A 22,494-nucleotide genomic window follows, 5' to 3' on the forward strand; every position below is an offset into this window, starting at 1 on the left:
CAGTGTGTAAAACCTATCATCACAATGACAAGAGGGGACAACTGCCACATACAATCTGTTGGACACCAAGTACAAAGCCACACACTGTTTTAGCAGGCCCTGGCTCAGCTCTTGAAGATCCTCCTCATCCCCCTTTACAAGACCAACTCTGACAGCCAGTCCAGGGAGTACTCATTTACAGGCACTGTAGCTGGGGTTGTTGCAGACGTATTTTTTTTGTGTGTGCATGGGAAAAACCTGCATTTTTGGAATAAGTATTTATACCTCCTTCCACAAAACAACAGAACAGTCAATCTGCAATTGATTATCAGGATACTGAGCTCTATTTACCATTCTTCCCTACGGCTTTAAAAAGCTTTTCTAACTGCTGTTTCTTCCCAACACACACATTTCAGCTGCGTGACAATTCATCATTAGCCAATCAACACTGCTCCAATCTCTGACAAGCACTTGCTCTTGGAGCACTTGGGCTCCTGCTGTAACCTGAAAAGACAGCCCTCTACTTACTGCAACTACAAGCTTTCACGCTACTGTGCCCAAAAGGAGTTTCAGACACTTGGCCATCAATACTAATAAAAAAGCAGACCACCACCCCTCTTTAGGCCTGTGAGAGTGGAAACGTGCCATCGACTCAAGATTTCTGTCTAGAAAAGTTCTGACAGTGCCTGTTAGCCTGGATGGCAGCAGAAAACTGAACCTCGTTTCTCACTCATGAAAAGTGCTTTCCAGAAGACTGCTGCACTTCTAGTGAGTTTGGCAGGGGGGGGAGGGTAATGAAAGACTGACTTTTAAGAAGTGGTGGCTTCCACTGCACTCTCTAATGGCTGGACAATTGCCTGCCTCCTTACCAAAACTGGTGCACAACACTAGCAATAATGAGTTGCTGCTATTGCAATTTCGCATCGCCCAAAAGACGAGGCAAATATACCTCCCTGCAGAGCTTTAATAAGCAATGGTGCTGTACGTCATGGTGATAACCTCTACCAAAATTGAGACAGGAAGCACTGATATATAAGAAGAAAATTTGTACCCAAGATCAAAATAATAGCACTGTCATTTTTGGTTTGTATTTTGTTGTTTGTTTTTTTCATAGCTTTGTTTTTTTGCATTCTGGTTTTTAATTTCTTTCAAATCACCACAGTGACTTGGCTAAGCAAGGCAAACTGTCCTTTAGCCATACCACACTGCCTTTAAGGAAAGCATAGCCGACTGCAGACTTCTAAAGTGATTCCCTTCCGTTGGGACAAGGCACAGAAAACCAGCCTATTAAAAGTTAAGGGAGGAATCATGCTTCAACCCCTGCCACAAGAGCTGAACTTCTCAGAAAGGCCCCTAAGATCTAATTTTGGGGGAGGCAGCACTGTGGGCTAGGACAAGGCTGACTGACTAGCCTTAACCAAAATATGGTAAGAGGTAAATGTTACTACCACGCGTGTTATGAACAGACAAGTGCCAGCATAAAAACATGCTTCTCCTTTTGTGTTCCCCTTACTAAGGGTGCCTCTACAGCAGATGTAAGGCTCAGCCATTCATTGCAACAGAAGGAACCTGCTGAATGCAGAATCAGAGACTGCCAGGATTACTACTGCTCAAAGGCAACCTGCCTGAAGAAGTTCCTGGATCTATGCACTGGATGACAGTGCATGAATTCCTTTGTTTTAAGGGCTCTCATCTGCAACTGTCTATGTACAAACAAGAGAAGAGCATTTGAGAAAGGCAAGACAATAGTGATGGTAACAACTTCAACAGGATTTTCAAGTATCAGTCATGACACACAGACTTGTAATACTGGTGCGGCCATCCCACTGTTCTTCACAACTTTCAACATAACTGGTAAAAGACTATTGGGTTTTTCATTCCGGTTGACCCTGAGGTGGGTGATTGGCCTTTTTGCAAAGTATCTGGGCTTTAAGTCATCCTACCTGTAAAATAATGAAAACTAGGTGTCTTTTCTCAAGGGGCAGTTTCTAGTACTCCAGTTTTAGGAACCAAATTAACGCAGATGACAGGTTACCTCTAGGCTTTTCAAATACCTGCACTGCTATGATGAACCATCCAAAACAAAGACTTGGTTAGCACCTCTCACTTTTGTCATCATTAAGAGAGCAGGAGGAACCTTCAACTTACCAAGTAAATAGAACACTTAACTGCAATGAGGACAAGCACAAGTAATTTCTTAATGGCAAGTACATGGTATTTTTCCCCTTTACTGCCTAAGGAAAGCGTTACCTTTTATTGCAGTACTTAGGAGTTCTGAGTTTTATAACAAGTTTCTAAAATGTAGACTTATCTCTCTCTTAAAAATTCTTCTACAGATTGTAAATTATCAATGGTGTAACTGTAAATTAACATATATGGTAAACAATTTCTTTCACACTTAGTTTCAGCCATGCAGATACTTGAGTTCACCGGGTTAATAAATTCTATGATCTATTTTAAGGTTCTTCAGAATTAGTATCTCACACCTGCTAAGGAAACCTGAGTACCATACCTTCAAAGACATCAGTCATTTTGCAGATGTGAGCGAAGTTGGCTCCGTTTGCCCATGTATAGACAACATCCATTAGGTTGGGTCTGAAAGAATTTAAGTAATTTTCTTCATCTATTTCCAGTTTTGCTTCTGCTGACACCTTGGCAATTCTTTTTGCACACTCCTTTAAAATAAAATATTTTGAATTTATAATATGCTGAAACTGATTAAGTGTTTAACCAATAGGAAGGCTTGCATATTACTAGGTACTGCATACAGGATGAAGTTTTCTTTCTAATGTGAAATTATTCAGGTTCAGAAAATAAACCTCTGTTTCCATTAAGTCTGCCTGCACTAACCACTTTTTCAAGGCATGTTCTAAATCAGCATAAACATTTCTTTCAAACAAGATAAACCATTATTACACACTGCAAAACCACATGCAAAATCAAGCCTTCGCCGTGTGCTTATTATACTTTCATCATATACTTCACTCACGTTAACACCAACTCGGAGCTCAGACAGATTTCTAAGGGACAGATTACCTGCATTTGCCGAAGCGGTCCCGCCAACTGCTCTGTCAATTTTGGCATTTCACTGGACTGAAAAAGGAAGACATAAAATAACCTCATGCGCTCCCATTCATTTGCTCTACACCAAACTAAATACAAACCATAGGGAGTTCAGTGTGTGCTAGTGCCATTGTAAATTATTCCAACAACCTCTCAAAACTGTTACCAAACACTAAAATCTACTCAATTTCCCAAGTACTGGTTCTTCAAACTAAATCAGATTCTTTCTTCAGAGTATGCCAACAGAAAGCACCTGTTCTCTGAATAGTTCCCGAATTCCTTCTATTAAGCTGTTCCATAGTTTTGAACTGCCAAAATATTGATCATTTACTACTTTAACTGTAACAAGCTTTTATTTAAGGATATAGAAAGCAGATGCTTTTAAGAACTTAAACATCAGTGGTTATGTATGAAAATACAGCTATTCAAACACAGCAGCACTTTCCTGTCCTACCTGTTTAGACCCAAGTGCAATTGTTGACCGAACCACAATATCCTAACTAACAATGGCTTACCTTGGCATCAACCATCTACTAATCACAGTCATTCGTTAGCATCTGCTGCTAATGTGCTTTTCACAGTTCAGAATCAACTGGAATGATGCATCTTGCTAGTATCTGCAGCAATATTTCATATGGAAGTTTATTTTTACTGTCTTTTCCTGATGATGCCTAACTTCCATACAGCTTGTAGGTGGGAAAACAATGGCAACTGGTATTAAATGTCCACATTTTTGATTTTAATAACACATGGTCTGTTTTTTAACAGCTCTTTTGGTATCAGTTCTATGTGGTACTGCCATTTCCATCAGTAGTCAAGGGTACTGTTCAAATAACATAACATGGGTATGTCTCAGAATTCATGATACCCTCACCCCAGAGCAGATGTTGTTAAGACTCTTTTTAAAGACAGTAATTCTACATGTTAAATTATCAGGATGTGTGTGTATATACATACATAAATACAAGCACATAGGCTACAAATCTACTAATACTTTTTCCATGCATGAGAAGGAAGGTTCATTACAAGGACTGCAATTTTACACAACCTTCATTAAGTCACTTATAAGGAAAGAGATTTTAGCACTGAAACTGCAATGCTTTTGGTAAGTTCAATGGGAGTTCATGTCAAACACCTTAGAAAAGGATAAAAAAAAAAACGTGCAATGGCTTGTACTGTTATGACCAATTTCTGGAACTGAATTACAAACAATACTGTTGGTAGACAGGAATATCTAGAATTAATGAACTGAAGATGTAACTCACATTCTCTTGAAACACAAAACAGCTTAGTAGTGCAGTTGCCTGTTCTGCAGATAAGTCATTGAAGAGACCATTGAACATCATCTCTGTTAGAAGTAGTTCATCAGCACTAAAATAAAAAGAAGGATGCTTAAGGAAAAGATTGAAATATAATTTTAAAATGAAGTACTAATAATCTGTTTAGGGAAGCAACTGGATATAGGTAACGGATTCTTAATTTTTCTTATAACATTAATACATTAGCTTTTTAACGGGGATGCTAATTAGACAAATGCATAGGATGGGGTAAAAACAGTAGACTCTTTTACAAGAAGTTGAAAGGAAGTTGAAAAAATTCTGATTCAGCTTCCCCATTTGCTATCAAATTTTGCAGGGGAAAAAAGTTTTAGATATGGAACAAATACAGGTAGCATCTTCTAAACTATCGGTCAAGGAAGGAGTACAGCAGTCACTGTAATTTTTAAAAATACACAATTCCACCAAAGTCTGCATTGCACTCTGAAGTATTAAAGTCTGATTCATGAGTTCCCATGGAATCTTGACGATATGCTTCAATATACATACCTGCTAAATGTGTTGTGTCACAGTAAAATGCGTCACTTCCATAGATTTGTTCCAACTGCCCTATGGAAGCAATTCAGCTAATTCCACACTTCTCATCGACTTGATAATTGCTGACAATCACCGTTACACCCTTCTTTGTGAGTAACTCTGTACTAATCAGAGTCCTCCGAAGTGCAACCGTGAAATTGACACCATCATCTCATGCAATGTACAATATTAAATGAAAACACACACCATTGCCTAAGCTGTGTAAGAAAATAGCTGTTTTCGTTCTAAAATCTTTTCCTTTTGTCCTTACATTGCTATCTTTACTGCTTCAATCAGTACATTTCCTTTATGACACAGATCACATAGTCACTGAAGAATCTTTCATCTAATGGTCTCAGAACTTTAAAATATAGACATGAAATACTAATTTCAGCTAGGACGGTAAGATGTGTATTCATTGACACTAATGACTTCACACAGAAACCAATTACCTGCTGATTTCACAAGCAACCCGTCCTTTCATCTCAATAACATCTGAAGATGTGGCAAACCCCAGCCTTCTCAAAACACGCTTGCGGCATTTGAGTTCATCCATTTGTAAGACAGTTCTGGCTTTTTTCAGTTCTCGCTTTGCTGCTTTAATATCCATAGCAATCTGGGGGATCAGAAGTAGAGAAATTACATGCTGCTGGTTTAAGACAGCTGCAACTGTTTTAAAGAAATTGTTTAATTTACATAAAGGCTTCAGAATGATGGTATATGGACATACTAATTGACACTGACTCTACTAAGAGGAAGGTTTAAAACAAAATGAAAAAAAAACCCCCAAACCAAAAAACTAACCAGCTCCATCTACCCATAGGAAACTCTGTCAAGTTTGGCAAGTTAAGCAATTTACCATAGGCGGGGTGGGGGGAGAGGGTGGAACTCAACCAACCCACATCAAAAAAACCACAGAAGAAATCTTGGTTGAGAAATGAGCACTTATCTTCTCATGTACTGCACCAAGTCTCAGCTAACCAACTATTCAATCAAACGTAACCCAAAGGCATTACTTCCTGCTATTAGAGCTTCTCCAGCACCTTGCAGTGAATTTATCACAGTCAGTGTCAACACCCTGACAGTGGGGTGCACAGTGCAGACACCTTCGCAGAAGTCCGAGTGGTCCGCCAGGTCTTACCACAGGCAAGTTTGTGCTGCCCATACCAGAACTACCTCGTTTCTATGCAGCAACTCCTGGACAACCTGTTTTCTGGAGCAGCATAGAAACACGAGAGCTGTTTTTGCACACAACCAGTTTCAGTCTAGCAGGATACGACTCCATACAAAGTAAGTGCATTGCTTCCAGGCTGGGAGTCTGCTCAGGAAGCAACAGCAAAATGATTTGATGGTACACTCCCCAAGCTAGTAAGCCCCAACAATTCAACTTAGCACTGCTTAGCCATATTAAAAGTGAACAGTTTCAATTATCTGTGAAGACGTTAGCTACGTGGTATTGCTACACCTACTGGGTAAAAAAGACTCTAGTGGCACCTTTGCAACCTTCTAATTCCTGATGATTTTTCAAAAGAGTTTTCTTTTTGGATGTACTTCCCATCTGTATCAATCAAGGGAATACCACCGACTCAGCCAGTTTAATTATGAGATTCAATAATTTTACTGATTTAAGAAGATTATTTGGGCTTTGCAAATAAAAAGAACAGCAAGTAAGAAGGGGACTACTACTGTCTCTCTCTTCAGCTAAATACCGATATAATGTTTTAGTTTGTATTCTTACCTGTGCTTTTTTTTCACAAAGTTTGTATACAGTTTCCAAGTTGGGATCGTTGTGAAGAGGATGTGAGTACATCCTGTGCTCAAATGCCTCTACTTTTTGGATTACTTTTTTCAGTCCTTGATCTTTGATGCCCATGTCATCAATAGGGTCTAGTAATGGTACTCCATCAGGAAATCGTTTCTGTACTTCCTAAAAGGAAAAAAAAATTTTTTTAAATAAGATTAGTAACAGTAAAATAAACTATACTTCTACAAATCAGCTGGCACAATTATAGTGTCATGGAAAGCAGTAGTGTAAGTTTTGGTAGATGATGTTTCAGCAATTTTCAAATCAGTTTAAAATGACTGTTGACAAGGAGAAACAACTGACATACATCACAGCTTCCAAACCCTTTTAAGAAAAAGGATGAAGATGTGAAACAAGCTTTATACAAATTTCTTCACCACAAGTTGTCTTGGGTTCAAGAGTTCCTCAACTAATCAGAGCAGAGAGCTTACACAGCCTCTTGGAACTTACTTGTATAGATTTTAACACACTTTGCCTGTTGTCAATAGGCCTCAGGTCTTTTGGTATGTAAAGTCGGACACTGCTGATAGCTGAGAGAAGATGTACCAAAACAGGAACGACCTATCAAAGAGTTCAGTAACCAATAAATAAGTTAAAAATGTATTTATTATTACTGTTTCATAGCAACGCTCTACAAAGGAAAAGGAAAACTGAGTACGCAAGGACATAGCAGCAGGTAAGGAATACCAGGAAGCAGGAAAGTGTGGGTAGTTACATAAATAATGACATTAACAAAGAAGAAAAGTTTGTCCAAATGGCAAAACTCTATATTCAGTTAAATCTGGAGAGAGCATACAAGTGGAAAAAAATATTTCAGATTTTCAATTACCTTGCCTTTTATGTATTGGAATATCTGTGTGAGCCAAACCAGACAAATTATTGTCATTTACTTAACTAGGAGTGCTAGCCATAGAGAACATCAAAGCAGGAAACACATCTAAGTACCAAAACCATGAAGACACCATTAAGAACCAATAATTTATCTCAAGCTTTAAATGGACTTTGTGGAAAAAAAAACAAACCAACAACAACAAAAAAACCCAACCACTGTGGACAAATTAAACAACTGGTCTAAAAATTGTTTGTCTTGATACAGGGTTTCAAATTGAAAAATGCTTTCACTAAAAATTTCAATTTAGTTTTAGAATGAAGTAGCCTTGAAAATCTGAAGTGGTCTAAAAAAGGGGAAGAAATAAAAAAAAAAAAGAATTCCATCTCCAGAAACAGAAGATTCTGCTAAGAAAAGTTTCCGTCAAACAGCATTGCTAGAATTTATTACTGAAGTACTGAATACTGGAGTATTATTGAAGTACTGTAAGAATTCTAAATTCTCAAATCTAGCAGAACAAATGCACATTACTCAAAAAATCCTGCACAAGCATCCAAGAAAACAACCAGCTTATAGACACTTATCTGCAGATTTTATCGCATACGTAGGTCATTTTCATAACTGTTTATATTACTGCTATTGTCTTTCATCTACTGATTTGAAATACAGAACACAACACTAACTAAGTTTCAAAACACTTCTTCTATGGTAAATTCAGCTCAAGTATTTTGTTCACTGTCGAGTTTCCTCTTCAGTGAAATCAACAACTGTTTAAGAAAGCACAGTTCCTTAGAGCATCAATTCCTCTTCTACCACAGTTTGCAAATGCTTTGAAAATAGAACCTTTAAGAACTTTTGTAAGAAACTACTGAGAATAAACACGTGTAACAAACCTGCATCTCTCCTTTCTCATCAGGTCTGGCTGGCTTTGCAGCCTCAGTAGCAGAATTTTTCAGACTCTCTTTGCTGCAGTGCAGTAGCACTTCGACTACATACAATGGATCCAATTCACCAGAATTTGGCTGTTGAGGATACAGAAAAAACAGGTCCATAACAGTTGGTTTAAAATACTAGCAAGAATGAAAGGAAAAAGCATGATTTTATTCAATATTAAAAGGTATGAAATGTGCTACTGCTCTTCAGACTTAACAGCTCAGTGATGCAGTGTATTCTAAAAATGACTGAATCAGTACTGATTGAAAGATCCCTCATGTAGAAAAACATTCTAAAAAAAAAAAAATTACCCCTTTCCCATCCTCCCTCACCAGTGTAGCCTAAAGTCTACTTGCAGCTTCAGGTGCTCCTGCCTTTTCTTCTAGACATAGCTCTTTCAGAGTAAGCCAACACCTTTTGTAACTGTAATGCAAAATATTTACATTATGCTAGCAGTACTGAACTTTGCCTTTTGTTTTTTTCAAAAAGAAACAAAATTTGAGGGATCTCTGTCATCTGCAGATTTGCAAGTTCAAGTTTTTCCCCACAGTGAAGACCACAGAAAAAAACTTTCACACATAACAGCTTATATCTGCAGCAAACAGGAAGCTGCCCCTAGCAGCTGACATCTTCATACACCCTAGACTGCACACGTAACATCTGACATTCATTTAAAGAACACAGTCATGCAGATATGGTGGTTAAAGATCATTGTTCACGAAGCCATAACGTTTATTATACACGGCTTAAAAAAATCCTGACGTTATTTGATTGGACTGATATGCACTAAGATTGCTCTAATACACTCCTACTATAAGCAAATATTCTTATGACTTTGAATAGAACTAAGTCATAGGCCTAACACTGAAGGCAGACACCACCCTTTAAAATACTATGTGGAAGCTTCTCTGCTTCCAAATACGAGAAAGGGAGAGCAGCATTTTCAAAACCCCATGTTAACTCAGTTCAGCTTTACTGGGCAGTATTTTTCATTACAAATCTACAACACACTATTTTCTTTCACTGCATGCAAAGCAGGGTGGGGCCAGCTAGCATTTCTAAGAGATTCTCAGAAGAACAATGAAAAACTGCCATAGTAAACTGAACAAAAAACCAGGGTTATCCTGTTCTACAAGATAGGCAATTTCTTCAAGAAATGCAATTACTTGCTGGGGAAGAAACTGCTCCTCTGAACTCTAACCTACATTTGCAGAAAGGACTCATAGCAATGTACAAGATTCATACCACTGCTGTTCTCTGAATTAGAATTTTAAAATAATATCCACATACAGCAAATCAGTATCCAGCCAAAGCCACAGAAAGCATAATGCTGACTTGAACAAAAAAGAGACTGAACTCATAGCTGCCCATACGTGCTATAGAAAATACTAGAAATGGAGATGTCTAAAAAACTATAGGAGGAAGAAAAATATGTCTCTCAGTAACTGTACCATAGACCTATAAATAAAGAATGGGTATAAATGGTATTAACATTTGCTGTTACTAATGACTCTAAGTTCAGGTATAGCAATGCCTTTTAGACAACGCTGACGTCACAGACGTGACTTAATCTAGAACTATTTTTCAGATGTGTACTGTTTCCTTCAATGGGTTTCCAACAACATTTTAGGTACTCAAAACACTGAACAGGAATAGCCATGTCTTTATGTACAAGAGTAAAAGGAGACTAGAACACCCTGTGAAAAATTGTTAATCACAGGCATCTGTGTCGTATCAAGTTTGAACGATCTTTTGATTTGTGCTGCATCAATTCATAAACTTCAAGGATAAAATTCTGCACTGTTTGGCAGAACACTGCATGATTAGGTGTATTCCAAGGATTTTAGGTTTGCCCTGAAACATCTGTTACTTTGTGGGCCTGAAAACAAAACATGGAGAGACAGCTGATCAGATCTGCAAATCAAGAAATATGGAACAGGTAACAAATTCGGATTCCTAGATTAATAACACTGAAAACTCAATGCCCTGACACGGGACTGAAAACTACGTTTATGTAGTAAATATTGTAAATAACCACAAAGTATGTAAATTTAAATGTAATAGACAAGGATTACAATAATCCAAATAAGGAACACCAAATTGCAGCATCTCAAATTTTAGTATCAATAATTGTTAACAGACCAAAATCTGATGTCTAGTATCAGGGATCCAATGACAATATGGACTATATACAGCACAACAATAAAACCAGCATACTGCTGGAACAATCTATGGGAAACAGAATTTCTTTCTCAAAAGTATTTGTGTTTATTACGAATTTCAGAACAGTTACTTTGCTGCCTACTATACTGTACAATATATAGAAAGCACCACTGAAATAAATTCTTCTGTCTACTGTAATTCACAATAAAGCGCTATTTGCATTCTCAGTTTTGTGGAACACTGTATCATGAAGTTATATTGGAAAAAATCTAACTATAGTTAACAATTAATATAACTGACAATGACTCATGCTATTGCTTTCACATTGCAATGAACAAAGATAATTACTCGGTGGAATACCAACATACTGTTACTCTACATGCCAATCTTAATGACATACGACACAGTGAAGAAAAATTTACAACTGAAGAAAAACTAGTAATATAGACTGAATTCAACATCATTTCTAAAAGCAATTCCGAAGAGCTGTCACAGCTTAGAAGAGGATGAAGGTTTAAAGACATAGCAAAAAGTTATGTATTTCCAATACGAAGTATACTGCTACATGTCAGGACAAAAATGCATTGAATAGACACATTAAAATGGGTTAATTACAGTTCAGTAATTTGTTTTGCCTTTGCTCATAGAAACTAGTGTTTCTATTCTGATTTTAAAAGTTACATAGCTTTAAATCTGTTCCATAATTTTCAGCACCTATTGTCATTCTTTCCACAGAACTCAGAAGGAAAAATTCAAGTCAGCTGCTAGAATGACTTAAGGAAAAAAGTGCTGCTGGAGCCAGAGCCATCTTCTGCAAAACAGACTGTAATTTCAAAGCTAACATTGAAAGCTAAAGGCTTTATGCAACAGTGAGACAGGCCAGATAGGGAAGGCAAATATATATATATCTGCGTGGGTAAAATATGACAGAGATAGAAGAAATGCCTCCAGTGACACAGAAGTTGGCAATTCCACATAGAAGGCTGGGGTGAGGGGAAAATCTGTTTTACGGCTTGTATGGCTCTATGATAAAAGCAGTGTAGAAGCAAAAGTTTAAGCAATAGCAGTAACAGTCCAGTTTTCCAACTTGAAAAAGAAAGAAAAAAGGAAGATGGAAAACCAAAACAAAATCTCTTTTAATAAGTTCCTTCTGCACACATTTTTCTCATTTCCTCTTTAATGAGCATCTATTAGAGAAGCACCAAAAGGTGCCACAATGTACAGGCATCACCAAAACTTGACAATGACAACCTTTTATTTAGACATAGAAATTAATCCAATGCTCTCCTGCCAAAACTACAGCAAAAATGCTACCACAGGAAAATACAGTTTAAACTTTGCTTTTAATTTACCCAGCAGAGTAGTCTGTTGAAACACTTCGGAAAGGGAGACCAAAACATCATCTCTGGGGTTAGGCAGACACCAACTAGAAAAACAGATTTTTGGAAGGAAAAACAAATCTGCCTTCTACTGTGTCACTCTCTTCTGTATTTTATTCCACACTTCCCCGAATCCATTTCTATTGTTCCGCTCTCTTTGAATTTTAACTTCCAAACCCTCAACTCTACAGCAACAAGCAATCCCATGTCTCATGCACTAGCTTAGGACTCAAGACACAATTCTCCAGTTTAAGATAACCTTATACATAGAGCCAAAAGTCAGTATCCCTGCGCTCTCAACCCTTACGTAAAGCTTCTATAGATTTTCTCAGAGGAGATAACCTTGTACCCTTCCAGTGAATGGCTTAATGTAGCACTGTTGGGGATGTCTCAGAAACAAGGGGAGCAGTGCGAAACATTTGTAGCGCCAAGTGCACTACATATCCCAGACACAAGCAAGCATCTCCTCCATACATATGCCAAAATTAAAAACTGAATGCAGGACTTAGGGCTTGTCCCACCTTCTGTAGCTTTTTCTTTATACTTTCACTGCAGATAAACGAAAAGTGTTTTTGCTTTGGAAAACTACAAAGAAAATAAGAGTTTTATTTTGTTTTCAGAAAAAGCAGGAAGGTAAACATATTTGTAATGGAAAGTATATTTTACCTTAACGTTTGATTTCTTAGAGAAATTGACAACAACTCCCCATCCAAAGTCATCATCTTCATTCTTCACCTGAAAACATTACAAGATATTTTAACATAACCTATGTATAACCACATCTTAGCAAGCACATTTTTTTGTATTTCTGATATTTACAACAGCAGTCTCGGACTATTATTCATCATGAAAACAGCATTTATTTTAATTAACTGTTGAATGTTTAACAAAGAACAAAACAGAAGCCAAAATTGTTGTTTAGTCTGATACACGTAATTCTTCAAGAAGGTGAACTGGCAGACGCAAATAACTCTGCAAATTTCACAGATAGGTAGAGATTTGAAATAAAGACAAAGGAAGAGAAAGATTACCTTTACCAGTCTCCCGGGCTGTAGAAAGGGCAAGCAATACTTTGGTTTGTGAATGTAATCTTCAATCTCTTTACCCAGTTTCGCAAGCTGCTGTCGAATTTTGTAGTATATGACCACATTTTCTTCATTGGGAATTGCTATTTTGTTGTACTGCCCTTCCAGATTATTCACTCCTGTAATAAAAAGAGTAAAATCTCATGGAAATTAGTATCTTCTAACAGAAATCAATGTTTCGCTTTCAGACCCACATAACTAGTATTTTGTCACCATCTTGGGCATTCATTTTCTATTTACAGTAATCTGTTCTCTGGAAAGCTAGAAATCTATAAACACAGCCAGTAAATTTTATTTGCAGGAAATTAAATACTAATACTTTTTTTTCTTCTTTTAAATAAAACAGCTTGAGAAAACAGAGAAGTCTAGACCCCCAGTTGTCCAGGAATCACTGATTTAGGGTTACACAGACATCCCACTAGAACTTGCAATGATTTGTAGGAGGGTATTCACTGCCTACCAGCACCCCTCTATCTCCTCCTATGAAAGCAAGATTGCTCAAAGACATCTTTTAAGATGTGTGCCAACAAGAGGGAAGTTGTTAGAGGATGCTTTACTTAACCTTTTTAGGCTCTGATTTCAGACAGAAATCAGTATTTTCTTCCTCCAGTATTTTTACACCTTATTCAAGCAAATCAGTTTTTATTATAAGCAACATGCTTCACTGTCTCACATTGGTAATACCACTAGTAAACATAAACAAAGGACACATTATAGAGAACTCCTTTTCCTCTCTACTAACTCACCCTCTTGCATGCTATTTGAACGCATGTGGGAAACTCGGAAATACCACTTCATTGGGACTTCAGACACAGCTCAGGGAAGTGGTCCCTATTTTCAGCTACCAGCTTTCTGAAGATAAAAGCTGGCAATCCATACTCATGGCGTAATTTCTTCCTTGATCTAAACACTCCTTTCTTTCTCTCCTTTTGTTTTTAAATGCAGCTGATTACAAAGTTCTAACACGCAGTATGGTCCCTAAATATAAAATGTCCAAGAAACATGAAAAACCTTCTCTAGCTCCATTTCTCTATTTAAACAGCAATGATGGAATGCCCAAACAAAGATCTAGGCATGCCAGTTGGAACAGGGAGGTTCTCAGGAAATACATACCATGTTTGACTACTACTGTTTTAAATACTGCATTTGCAAACAGAAACGCTGCAAAGGAAATCAAACCCTGTCCCTCCATCACATCTATCAAAGCTACAAGTACACCCACACCAACTCTCTTAATATGCAATTAACAAAGGAACAGATTAACAGCTCACTCATCAGTGGCAAAGGAAGTAGTTACCTCCCACGTTCTTAAGCTCTGGGTTAGTTTTTGAAAGAGGCCTCACTCATACACTGGCTGCGATCTTTGGAAACTGACTGGCTCATGAAAACACACTATTTAAAGATCATGGCTCAAAATCTAGTTACTCAGGGGAGTGCAAATAATGTCTCAGTCCTCTATGAACACTACTTTGTATGTTAATGAAACATTTTTTTCTATGCTACTCTGAATACAATGTGCCTGAGTTCTTTTTAGAGATTGTATTGAGATACTGGAATTGTTTCTTTTAGCTAAATTCTGCATGTCAAAAAGTATTAAGACTTTTCTTCTCTGCACCTCTAACAAGGTGCCAGAATTTTTGAATTGTTTTTCCTTCATCCTGTCCTACAGCTCAGCAATGTGCCAACCACTCTTGCCTGACTCGGAGAGGAAAGCTCTCTTCATATTCATGAACAGGGAGTATCAATATAGGTCCTAAGAACAAGAGGAAATTCCTCTTCCTGAAACTGTAACAGCAAACAGTGCAGTGACAACTGTTGACAGGGAAGACAAGAACTGAGCAGGTATAAACTCTTAAAAGCGTACTGAAGTCTAACTACCCCATCTCACAATACAGCACCTTTTATACTGATTCTCGTCAGTACAACATAGAGCCATACTTACTTTCTACTATTTCTGGAATAGTTCTGTAATGTTGGAACTGATAGAATGATTTTTCTAACATGTATTCAGGGTTAATTTCCTCTACGCGAAGCAAGTTCAGTACCATGTTGTATGTCAGGTGGAATGCACTGTTTAAAGGATCAGCTGAGCCCTGAAAAAGAACCAAGAAAACTGGCCATTTAAAAAAAACCCCTTAATTGTAGCATATAAGAACATATCAAATTTAATGGGCAGTACAACTTCTCTTGAATTTAGATTACATGTCTCATTAAATTTTAAGCAATTTTATTATGCTGAACACGTAACAGTATTCTTATGTCTCATCATATTTACATTTTTACTAGTAAATTGTTCCTCATAGTCTGTTATTTGGATTCCATTATTTTAACTTAAAAATAATAGTTATTTAACTATTTAAAGCAACCACATATTTTAACACTCTGAAAAAGTTATTTGCACACCTTTTTCTCTTAAGACTTCTCTTAAGACTGATCACATTGGTGTCATGGGATGTCTGTTTAAAATTAGGTAGTCTACAACCTCTTTAATTTAAGTTAACATCTCATCATAAAATTAATTTACTTTGCAAGTTGCCTGAGAGAGGTGTGGATACTCCACTTGTGTAAATATACAAAAGTCATCTAGACATAGTCCTGGGCAGCCTGCTCTACTATGACCCTTCTTAACCAGGAGGCTTGGACAAGATGGTCCCCTACAACATCAACCATTCTGAAATTCTGGAAAGTTCAATTTTTTTTTTACTAGGTGATATATTTACATATGTTTTGAATAACCTAAGAAGAAAGGATGCTGGGAAAATATTGCTGGGAAAATATTGCGGGGAAATACCATTTTACTGCCTTCTTCCCCCATTCTTTTTTTCTAGGAATGTCTACGGCTGTCCTCTGTCAAAAAAGAGTATTCTTCTAGGTAGATGCACCTTTGTCCTGAATCACCATGGCTGTTACTACGTTCTTACCCAAGAGGAAGACCTCGGTATCATAAGAGCAGCAAACATGTAATTGATACACATTAAAACAACTGACTATTCAAAGAACACGCAGAACAGCTGAACATTGTCCAAGGAAGTCTAGAAGACCTCAACACCATTGCCTCCCCAAGCAAACTTCAGACACTGTCGCTAACTTGTCAGCACAGAAGGCCATCCTGATAAACGAAATAAAGAAGCCCCTGCAACCAGATGACAGAGACCCAAAACTTCTGAAGTATGAAACTGCCCAACTGCAGTGCATAACCTTTCATCTGAAGTAGCAATGGTATCTAAGGAACAGGTGCCTGACAGTTCTTCAGAAAGGGTTCCAGGGAAATGCAGGAGTTATGAAGCAGAAAACTCTAAGTTGTGTACCACAAAAGGAGTGGAAACCAGAAGCAACAGACAGCTGGACAGAACAGAGCAGAACAGCAGCATAAATAGACATTCTTACATAAACAGGTTAGATCTCATAAATCTTTCAAAGCTCTTTGAAGGTGTTAACAAGCATGTGGATTATCATATCTCCTTGATTCTGCAAAGCTTGACACCACATTCCCTGCCCCCACCAAACTAACATAATTAAGTCTTTAAGGAATTAAAAAAAAAAACAACAAAAACACAAACTCTTGTGAATAACAAATCAGAGAAACAGTGTAATTTTGTATTTCTTCAAAATAAAATTTCCCAGTGAAGACTCAAAGAGGCCTGGATTTAGGAGAAATCTAGAAAAGTTATAGGCAGAAAAATAGCAAGGACTGCTAAAAATACTACTAGATCACTGAAGACGCCAGTTGCATGATAAGGAAAAAAATGGCAAGTGAAATTTAATCGGAAAATATATTACAAAGAGAAAGTGCAACAGTTTGCAACAGTTTAATATTTACTGCTCATTAAAGAGTGACCCACACATGAAATAAAAGATATTTACACAAGGCCTGTAAGTAAAGTCAGTTATGATTAAACATTTTAAGGCTATAACAACTGAAATAGATAACAAAAAAAATGAGGATGTTTCAAGATATATTTTTCATGCAAGTATATGATTGCCAAAAGTTCAACATATTCTATCAGACATTGTAGAAGCTCAGACTGGGCTGACACTGGGAAACATGCTCCTATGCATTTTGTTTTAAGCTCAGGGTTTGCTTTACCTAAAATAAATTAAACTGTATCTCTCGCAACAAAATTTCTTTGCCTTTTGCTATACAGAGAGGTATTTAGCAGAGGTATTTCCTCATCATGCATAATAAAAAAGCATAGGCTCTTGAACTATTGAAGAATAGTTTACATATGCAAATGCTGAAATTCCGGTCAAGTGCTCTCCTAGATCAATCTCAGTCTAATGGATTTTAAATTACTCTACCACAATATACAGATTTTTCTTTCAAATTTAAATGTACAGTCAATAATTCTGATACTACATCCACTGCTTCACTGGTGTCAGATTTAAGAAGACAGTTTGAATCTAAGACTCCTTCACAGGTAGAAGATTTAAGATTATGGAATCCCATTTGCTTTATGTGAGATATAGAGCTTTTGAGACTACCTTACACTGCACAATTACTTCACCTCAGAAAAAAATCCAGCTGAGAAGCTTTCAAGTGTGTTTATACTAAGAAAGTACCAACATGAATACATATAAAACAAGTTTAAGATAAATCACACAGCCTAATGTTTTGCTTTTCATGTCCAGGGACTCATTCAGTCATTCTAGCCTGTATCTGTGAGTAGATCATAAATACACAAGTAAGTTTTCACCTCAATTGATGTACCACAGAACAGAAATATCTCTTAAATTAGATAATGAAACGTGTATTTAAAATAACACTGTCAATTCAGAAATGACCACAAATGGGTTTCTACTAACAGAAATGTGTCAGCAAGAATGACATCAACAGCTGAACTGCAGTGTGTGGAGGAAAGCTCAAGTTTCTCAGATACCTCTATCTGGTAACACCAAACAAACATTAGAGAGCTTCCGTTGTTCATGCTAACCAATGTGTAACACAGCTTTTTCTTTAGACCTGATAAACGGATTATGTACCCAGGCTTTCTGCCTATTTTTCTAAATATATCAGTTATTCTAGAAAAAAAGAAATGACCACTCCCTAAAAAGCTTGTGTCTCTGCAACAGAGAATGCCATTTAAAGAATGGCATTTACTAAAGAACAGCACAGCAGTTATGACAGTGTCAGCTCACAGAGGGTCAGATTCTTTCCTACAGCAGCGTCCACTGCTGGAGCCCGGCATCAACTGAATTAGCAGTCTGAACACACCCACCAGCTGGCTAGAGCCACCAGCATTATCCACAGACCAGCAGCGACCTGACAAAATGCTGCTTCCACCTCACTATGAACCTCCCTTTCCATTCCTGAAAATGGTACACAGCTTTAAGGCACAGCTTAGATATGTGATAAGATTACCAACTATTTGAAAGAATAAATTCCTGTCACACACTCACTTACATGCTATCATAAAGTGAGAAAAGGAAACCACAAACTTTATACAACTATAGTATATTCACAGAATATGCCAAGAAAATCCTGCAAATTCACTTTAAAGGCTTTTTTAAAAGCACAGCTCAACTGTGAAGGAGTGATTTAAAAACAAACTAAAAAACCTAGCTATTTCAAAGATTATATAAAGCAGACTTACTTGAAAGGCAACATTTAAGCCCAGTTGCTGATACGGCAATTTTTATTTTAAACACATGATCAGCATTTCACAATTTGAAAATAAGATCATTCTATTAAGACAAAGCAGTTAAAATACGAATCCTGTTTTGGCAAAAAATGTGACTTTTTCCTGTTCCCTCATCTCATAAACACATCTTTCTACAAGTTTCAGGAAGTCCTGTTTTCTCAGTGTTGTTCTCTAGGCAGTACCACATTTGAAATCGAAAGCTCTGAGAAGCCTATTTTTTCTGAAAACTGGAACTGTAACTTCTCCGACTTAAATATAACTATAGTAGCTTTACTGTATTACAGCTTCAGCACAGCCAGTAAATTCTGCAGAGCGCGCATGCACTACTCTCCACTAACTACCCCAGGCTATCAACAGACTCGTGTCTAGCAGGCAGCGCTCACCTGGATGCCCTTGCTTCATTTACCTAATAGCAACATACAGACTTTGCAGTTGCATGAGGCAACCTTAGAGCAAAATGCAGTTGTTCTTCTATACTAAGTACACACAAAACATGAGTAGACAATCAGCCTTTTCTGGCAAATTACAATGACTGGCATGATTACCGAAGAAGCAATTGGTGGTTAACTAGAAGACAGCTGTCAGATACATATGGCAAAGGGAAGGGATAAACAGGAGGGGAGAGAAGATGTTACTGACATTAAAAACGGAAAAGGTGAGATGTCCTTTCTTGTTCTTTAAGAGCCTACACTGTGTGAAGAGTTCAATTATACTGGATTTTGCTTGCTACTAAAACGTAAGAGGCAAGTCAGTTTAACTTACATCTTCTCCATGATGACTTGCTCTTGCAATCATTCAGGCTCTGTGCTACCAGCTCCTAGATCAACTACCTTTCTTTCTTAATTTCTTAAAAATATTGTGAAGCTCACCCTCCCATCCTCCCATCACAACTCATCTACCTTCTCTTCAACAAGGGCTGAAGTGGGGTACACGATCATCTGCCTCAAGTTCTCTCAGTCTCTGAGGAAGCCTCTCCCTTGTCTCCAGAGAAAAAGCTTCACACTGGAGAAAGGAAGAACCACCAACCACTCGTACAGAATATCATGCAAAAGCCTAACTGATCCAAGCTGCAACAAAGACTGCCTTACACAGGTATCGAGAAGTCACTTTCAAACACATGCTGTGTCTATGACTTCTTTGTTTTTGAAAAACTACCATCCCAGTCCTCTGGCCTCTTTTCCGCAAGTAATCCTCCTCTTCACTCCTTCAGAAAGAGCAGTCTCCCCACCCCAGATCTTCAATAGACAGTAATAACAGATTTACTGCTATTTTTTAAAAAACAGTATGATTCTGCAAGTTTTTTGTAATCTCTCTGGATGAGAACTGCCTGGATACATGAGAACAGCCTGGATACATCAACTGAAGTTCTCAGAAATTAATGACCTACTTTTTACACTCACAACCACTTCACTTCTTGAGAAATTTTAAGACAACTCACCAGTAACAGCCTTTCAAGTTTTCCAAGATTTGCATTGCAAAAGAATGATTGATTTAAGCTGACAATGTTAAAAAATTAAGAACATGACCATAAACAATTCACTACAGAAATACTTTAGTCAAAAACTATCTGAAAATTACAGCTGCTCTACACTGTGCCCTGTTAAACTGCCAACAATTTTAGAACTGAGTCTCTTAACACAATCACATCATCCAACAGGACATTTGGCATTTACTAGTCCTACCATTTCTTGACCACATAAACTAGAAAAATACAAAGATTGGGGAAGGGGAAGATTAGTGCTGGGAACTGATACTCACAGAGCTTTTTAACATTTTTTTTATTACTGTTAAGACTTGGAAGCCTTGCCTAACCAGTGATGTGAGAGCTGTCATTGCCACGTTAAGGCACACGGTGTTGAGCAAGACATAGTTTCAGTAAGGGTTACTTTCTCTATTCTCTCTTATAGGGGGAGAAAAAGTACTTTTCAAAACTGTTCCCATGCAGATACGGGAACAATTTTTGCACACACTTTCTTGCCCTCCAGCTTCTCACAGAAAACGTGCACAAAGCTTTCACAGGGAACATAAGATGGCAAATAGTGTCTGAAACTAACTCACGGGGACATCATGGGATAACAAAGATGAAAGAGGCAACTCACAAAGCAACAATGAATTATCTTTCATAAAGACAAAAATCAGATACACTACAGGACATACTTTATGCCATTTGGGCCACTGAAAGTTTCATTTACTTATCAGTGTTTCCAGAAATAAGCTGAATAAGAGTTTCCAAAAATGAAACGAAGCACTTTTCAGAAAGAGCAAAGACTCCTGACTTTTTTCCTCATAAGGGTTAAGAAGTAATTTAGTTGTCTGTGGCAGTCATCATTATGAATTTCTATTTCAGTTGTCTGTTCATCTCGCACAATTTCTGTTATAAGAATAAGAAGGCAAAGAAAAAAAGTCTAGCTTAATCAGTTAAAATTCATTTGCATTTGTAGTGATGAGTTTACCAAAGTAAAAGAAAATTTCCCAAGACTCTCTCAGTTGGGGGGAAAATGCTTTCCACAGACTGACCTAATAAAACTTCAAGTAACTTGGAGTACTAACAAGCAGCAACCACAATTAATAAATAACCCCATTTAGCTTAGTTCTACTGGCTCTGGAAAAGCCTGGAGGTGAAGTTCAAGCAAGACCAACCATTTTACACACCATTTGATGCGCTCCATCTTGCCACATTTTGGCTGCAAACTTGAGGTAGAAGAATTATTTGCTGTTCTCTCCTACCTGTTGGGTTGCATAATTATCTACAAAACTGTGACCCTGTTCACGATGGCATTTGAACACGTTTCCCTTAACACAGCTAAATTCTCTCCATGATTTCATGCTAAAATCTTGTTGACTTTAAGCAGATTTTAAATGAAGGTTAGAAATTAAGTATCTTCCTGAATTGAAGCCTGGAAAATTTCTGCAGTGCAAACTTCCTAAGAACAAGAAAAGTTTGGCAGTTCACAATAAAAAAAATTCACGTTAAAGTTATTTTTATCTAAATTTTAATAAAGTATCCAAAATGTTTGTTTCACTGAGATTCTCATCTGCCCTCAAACCACTAGTGACAATTTATTTAGATTTTGCAATGGCTTTTCCAGCAAGCCTTAGGACCAACCTCCATCAGGAGTCTATTTCTCCTCCAAACTAAGCTTTGGTAAATTTCTCAAACATTGAGGCTTTTTGGTTTTTTTTTTTCTCTCCATACCAGTAAGCTTTAAGTCAAACCAAACTACAAAAGTAAAACTAAACTGGTATGTTAAACTGTTGTTTGCAGAGGGTCTCACCAGAAGACATCAGCTGCTATCTTGTCCATAGCCTCAACAAGATTAAATGGAAAGCTGTTACTTACCACTAACTCACGAGTTACAGGAAATGAACTGAAATACCAGCTTGCTTCTCTACAAACACCTTTAAAGCATTTGGGGAAAAGTAAATGGAAAACCTGCCCATGGTACACTTTTAAAAGGGGTGGACAGCCAGCAGTACTAAAGATTCTGCAGAGTCTTTACAATAAAAAAATGAAGTAGTAAGCCATAGCATTCCATACCATTTCAATACAGGCCACCACATTTTGATCAAGAAAATATTATTCATGGACATTGTATCAGGATATCCTCTTGTGCTTGTGCCGCCACTTTGCCAAACACTGCACTGAACAACTGCCACTCTCTAGCCTGCATCTGACTGCACCTTGAGCTTCGTGATAAGGACTGTCAGCAGCTCCCTGGTCTTGCCTTCTGTGGCAGCCATGCACGATAACAGCCCCCGCTTCTTTA

General features: G+C 37.5%; 1 protein-coding gene across 1 annotated transcript in view; it reads right to left on the minus strand.

The window, feature by feature from the left end:
- Window positions 1-22,494, minus strand: part of SKIV2L2 (superkiller viralicidic activity 2-like 2 (S. cerevisiae)) — a gene marked incomplete at its 5' end in the record, with an annotated part of 45,762 nt that overhangs the window by 2,419 nt on the left and 20,849 nt on the right. Inside the window, 10 exons of the mRNA XM_010132293.1 lie at window positions 2,492-2,654; window positions 3,016-3,072; window positions 4,308-4,413; window positions 5,348-5,511; window positions 6,634-6,822; window positions 7,150-7,260; window positions 8,422-8,550; window positions 12,670-12,738; window positions 13,035-13,207; window positions 15,031-15,181. Coding sequence (XP_010130595.1) covers window positions 2,492-2,654; window positions 3,016-3,072; window positions 4,308-4,413; window positions 5,348-5,511; window positions 6,634-6,822; window positions 7,150-7,260; window positions 8,422-8,550; window positions 12,670-12,738; window positions 13,035-13,207; window positions 15,031-15,181 — 1,312 coding nt within the window. The remainder of the gene's footprint in view (window positions 1-2,491; window positions 2,655-3,015; window positions 3,073-4,307; window positions 4,414-5,347; window positions 5,512-6,633; window positions 6,823-7,149; window positions 7,261-8,421; window positions 8,551-12,669; window positions 12,739-13,034; window positions 13,208-15,030; window positions 15,182-22,494) is intronic.

Source organism: Buceros rhinoceros, unplaced genomic scaffold (genome assembly GCF_000710305.1).
Source record: "Buceros rhinoceros silvestris isolate BGI_N320 unplaced genomic scaffold, ASM71030v1 scaffold13, whole genome shotgun sequence".
NCBI lineage: Eukaryota > Metazoa > Chordata > Aves > Bucerotiformes > Bucerotidae > Buceros > Buceros rhinoceros.